The 5,361-nt window shown below is 54.5% G+C and overlaps 1 protein-coding gene across 1 annotated transcript; it reads right to left on the minus strand.

The window, feature by feature from the left end:
* Positions 1 to 4,088: 4,088 nt before the first annotated feature.
* Positions 4,089 to 5,285, minus strand: TRAVEDRAFT_137378 (uncharacterized protein; the record flags this gene model as incomplete). The annotated part of the gene is made up of 3 exons (XM_008047464.1): positions 4,089 to 4,503; positions 4,552 to 4,954; positions 4,991 to 5,285. Coding segments are annotated over 3 exons (1,113 nt in total), but the record flags the coding sequence as incomplete, so codon positions are not given.
* Between the last annotated feature and the right edge of the window lie 76 nt (positions 5,286 to 5,361).

Raw genomic sequence — 5,361 nt, forward strand, 5'->3', positions numbered from 1 at the left:
CGTCCTGGTATAGCTAGCCTAACAGTTTGTGACTCTGAACAGTTTGGCTCGCCTGATGGAGGTATGTTTCAAAATGCTTAGTCTGTTCCTGCTTGAGGTGCCTGTGTCCCGAGTACTATAAATATTAAATTGGATTCTGGTGTATATGTCAGACCCCTTTATGGTTACGGGAAACATAGAGCAAGATCATTGTATGTGGCTTCCTAGCTGGCAGTGCCGGTCTACCAAACTTACAGCTTCACAGCGGGCGGACAACTGCACATGCCATATGTCCTCAGGTCACCTCCTGTGCCGCAGTTTTTGCCGCATAGCAACACTCGTGCCGCCGAAGGTGTGTACATATCCCCCCGATCTGAATGGATTTCATTAATTTGATACCATTGGCTTGAACCTACACCAGAAATGGCCCGGACCCTCGCAAGCAGCATGGACTTGAATGGACAGGCTCCAGCATCCCAAACTCCAAAGCGGCAGTTGTACCCGACCCGGCCTAACCTGAATCTCAACAGTCCGACAGTGCGCAGGAACCCTAGCAACACCCAACCAATCCTGCTCAGGCCTTTACTTGCTGGCGGTCCTGCTGGTTCTTCTACTGGCGATAGGCATGCCTATTTACTGAACATTCTGCTCGCCATCGCAAAAAAACCAGCCTCTCAAGATGACGACTCCCTGATAGGTGCTATCACACTAATGGCAACGGATGCGGCATCCTTTCGTAAGCTTTACAAACACAGCCCTGGCGAGTTTCAAGAGATGGTGCACTATGTGCATAAAACACTTGGGGTATGTGGTCTAAACTGCATATGCTTCTTTGTTAACACATCTCTTTATAGAAGGACACCTTTACTGGATTGATCACACGCCTGCACCAGAACATTATCTTAAAACTCAGTGCCTACCTGGAAGAGAAGGGGAATGGGGTGAATAGGCCTGAACGCGAAATAGGCGAAGCTGCATTGAAGGATTGGTGGAATGTTTGGTGCAAGTTGGCGGGCAAGCCGGTTCCAGAGGAGATTGCATGGTAGAGCTGTGGACATTCTTTGTGAATGTGGGTATCATGCATAGATGAACTGTCAAACTTGCAGTACAGTCAGGGACAGCATGAAGCCTTCTCCAAATTGCCGCTGCGGAGTGCACCCACAGAGAGCCCGACGTGCAGGACACACTCTGTTGCGCTGATGCACTTAAGTCTCCCGTAATGGCCACTAGGACGTCGGGGTCAATGGGCCAAGAGGACAAGACCCGAGAAGATCCCGAGTTCCCTACAAATGCGGGGGGCGTGAGGATGGGTCGAGCGTGCATACCACTCCTGGCCTGGGAGGAGGGAGTTGCGCAGACACTACTTGTTGGGCACGACACGACATGGGATATCAGGGTGCGTGGACTTCAGGGAGGTACTCACTGTACGCAGCAGAGCAAGGACATCAGGGACACTATCGGGGAAAGGCTCGCTGGCGCTGTCAAAGTTGCGGTGATGTGTCTAGACGTGCGTCGACGGCTAATAGCCGAGGGGAAGAGGATGTCTGAGAAAAGGGTGGTGAGGGAGAGTAGGGGCTTGAGTTCCCTAGGACGGGTGGCCGCAACTGTGTACGCTACGAGACCGCCGACCCTGTTGCGCTGCGGCCCAATATATTGTGCATTTTACTCCAGTGCACGATACCCCTACGGGTTCCATCGAACGAGGGGGAGAGGAATAGGCCGGCCACTGAGACGCGGACCTAATACCATCACAGGCACGGCACAGACGTAACTGCGCCACGAGCACAGGTGCAGACGCAGATACAAACACGGACACAAGACGGACGCGGACACAGCGGAGGACACAGTCGACAATCCTTTACGCTTGGTTGAGAGCGGAGCATAACTCACCAGTAAGCCAGATGTGACAAGATGTCCACAGACGTTGGCAGCTGGAGCGGAGGCTTAGAGGTAAAGAGGTGGGAGTTTTCTGGGAAGTCTCCTGGACCCCCTGTTGACTATGTACAGGGTCCTATCTACGCAACGGTACTCGGGCTCAACCTACTTGGCTTGCGCAATGTTGCAATCAAGGCACACTTTGGGCAGCGCACGGTGAGTACAGTCATGCTGCCGCGCTCCACGCCACTATCTCTCCTGAGCATTGTACTGCTCTGGGGCACGTCCCGTGCGGCCACATCCATTCCTCCTCCATCCCGGCGCGGGCGGCTCCAGCACGGGTCTCCAATGCGGTGCACCCCAGCTCCAGTGCGGCTTGCGGCGCAACATACCTTGGGCGCGGCAGCTTGCTGGCCTCAGAGGTGGTGGATGCTCATCAGCGGTTGCAGACATGGCCGCAAACGCAAACTTGAGCTCTGAAGGGGTAAGAGAAAGTGCATTTTCCCGGAACTTGGGGCCCGTGTATATACAGGAGGGCCAGAGCCGTAGGGGAAGGATATAAATAAAGGGTGCATCCACCGCACAGAGTGTGACAGGCACGATAATCGGGGGCCATGCTTTATGGACTGTGCCTAGGCTGTCTGGGCCACACATACTATGCGATGTGATTGGTGAGTAGGGTTCTAAGCCAAGGGGGAATCTATATATGAATTAAGGTGAATTAAGGTCGTGACACCAAATTGATGCGGCTCATTGTGTGGGCCTACCGTGTTTCTTTGTGTTACGACCTCACCCACGGGAATCTTACCGTTGGGTAGAGATAAGTGAGAACAGAAAAACCGCCGTCCTGTTGCGCGTTCAACATTGAGGAGGTGAAATGTGCGAGACAATCTATATCCTATCTGGATGCACTTACATAATATTCCCAGCTTGCGACTGCGGGTGTCTTGCGGGGAACGTTACCCTCACTGAGCTCGCCACAGTTGAACGAGCTGTCCAGTTGAACGAGCCATCCTGTGGGCTGCAGCAGCCTCGCTTGCAACATCTACTACGTGTTTTGTTACAAAGAAGTAGGCCTTACGGATCATGGGTGAATCACGCACCACAAGAAGGTGTCAAGCTACTGGGGATTGCATCCCGCAGTGCAGGCACCGCTGTGACCGGGCAACAGGCCGTTCAGGAGCCTGACGTGCAATCAATAGTCTCGCGGATGGGCTCACGTTTTGCGAGGAGCCCGCACTCTACCCTAGGGAGGTGTTACGCTCCACGGGCGACTTGCGCGCTGCAGGAATAGTCCCAGATGGTTTCGCTCTGGCTAGGGAATTACAGCGCACACTGGCACCGCGGGTGCTCTTATTTTGGACCAATTGTGAGTATACTATCTTTCGGGAGCTTTCGTTTTACCTCAATGTCTCATGGGAGGCTGATGTGTGGCATTCAGATGGGGGAAGCCCGTGCGGAGCACAGGCACAGACGTCTAGTCTGAATTAACGGATCCTGTAGGTGTAGGTACTTACAGGAAGTGTGGAAAACTCCGTGAAGCATCAGAAAGTTGGTGTGGAATTTTGGTAACAGAGGGGACCGGCCCTGCAAAATGGCTGGACTGTGTTTGCATGGACTGCTACCAAACAATCTAGTGGACTGCCAGCTCAGACTCGTCCGCGCGTGTCCGCCTAGGTCTCGCTGCCATGCCCCAGATAAGGCCTTGCAGTTTGCCTCGAGGCTTCCACAGCCGCGATACGGACCGCAGAACTGCCAAAACGCAGAACTGCCAAGATGTGGAACTGCCAAGACGCGGAACTGCGAAGGCGCGAGGCTGCAAAGTTGCATACTCGCTGATCCGCAAGGGCTCAAAACGCAAAAATGAGGGCCGGCCAACAGTGGGGAAATAACGGGCACATCATTGGGGCCCAAGTCAGGGCCTAACACCTGCGTGGAGGTAGGTGTTGGGGCAGTTGAGCTCGAGAGCGGTGCCCACACCGCGGTGGGCAGCAGGTGCAGTGCGTGCACATCAGTGCCTGCCTCCTGTTTCCGTTCTGGAGTGCACACACAGAGGGCCCGACGCGCAGGACATGCTCTGTTGTGCCCACCTCCTGCTTCCATTCTAGAGCGCACACGCAGAGATGCTCCACTGCACCCGCCTCCCGCTCCGGTTCTGGAGTGCACACACAGAAGCTGTCCCTCTATTACCATCCCTCCATCATCCTTCCTGTCTAATAGGCAAACTGAATATCTCACTCCTCGCCCTCATCCTCCGTCCACTCCTCGCCCTCATCTTCTGCCCACTCCTCGCCATCCTCATCCAGTGTCTCTGCTGGCTCTCCCCGCAGCTGTCCAAGGATTTCCTCCAGAACGTCAGCGTCGTAATTTGCTGCACAGAACGCTTTCCAGCGGGTGGCCAAGGTCGGGCTAATCTGGAAGGCCAGGCCGACTTCGAGGGTAACCTTGTCGATGTCGTCTGGACCAACGTGGCGTAGTGTTGTTCCATGCCACTGGTCTGCAAACCAGCCAACACAGGAATTTGCAGAGGAGGCGATCTTGATGCGATAACCTGGAATCATGAAGTTTCCATCTTCGCTGGGACCTCTAGGCCGTGCGAGCGTCCAGCTAAACATCCAGTGGTGGCGGCAGACTTCCTTGTGGATACGCCTGTGTTTGGTTAGTATACTGTGCTCGTAAACTGATAGTATGACCCACCTTGCATAGTTATGTGAATACAAAGCAGATGGCGGTGCACGGGCAGCAGCAGCGAAACGCAGCTCGGAGGGGACAAGCGGGTTGTCAGATGGAATCCGGATGGTATACTCGCCATCTGGTGCGAAGTCGTCGGCGCCTGGGGCCATGCGTGGTAAGGCTTCCTCCTGGAGGCGGCCTGTGTAGGCATTGATAACCTCATCTGGGAGCGAACCACAGGCAATGTTCCAGAAGAACGCTGCTAGCGAGCTCTCGCGGTGCTCGAGCGATTCGATGAAAGCAGGGTCATTGCGTTGTGCAGCACGGCACAGATTGCGAGCCCAGCCAAAACCCTGCGGATCCTTGCGGTTGCCCGATGTGAAGCCGCTATGGGCTATGTGTCCAACATCGTCCTTCTGCAAAAATACTGAATGTTGCGGTCATAATGAAAAATATGCAAAACACACCCTGACGTTCTTTTTATAAGAACAACCCATGGCCACATCCTCCGCAATGGTGTCGACAATCTTCTGGTTGGCGCAGAAGTCGCGTATCACGAAGCCGACAAGGTTTCCATCCGGGTCATAGAATAGAACACTCTCGTCGGCCTCTGCAACATAGGCGAGCTTGTCCTTGCATAAGCGGTGGACTGGCCAATGCCCCTCGCGCTTGTCGTGCAGCTTATGACTGCTACACCACGTCTTCCATTTGAAGTACGCCTTGGGACCCTCTGCCACCCAATGCTGAGGCGGCGGATAGGGAGTAGCATGCTTCTCCACTGTGACCCGCTTGCACTTCGCCAGGAACGCGCTACGCTTCTGCACGTCCGCATCG

Source organism: Trametes versicolor, assembly GCF_000271585.1.
Source record: "Trametes versicolor FP-101664 SS1 unplaced genomic scaffold TRAVEscaffold_20, whole genome shotgun sequence".
NCBI classification, from domain to species: domain Eukaryota; kingdom Fungi; phylum Basidiomycota; class Agaricomycetes; order Polyporales; family Polyporaceae; genus Trametes; species Trametes versicolor.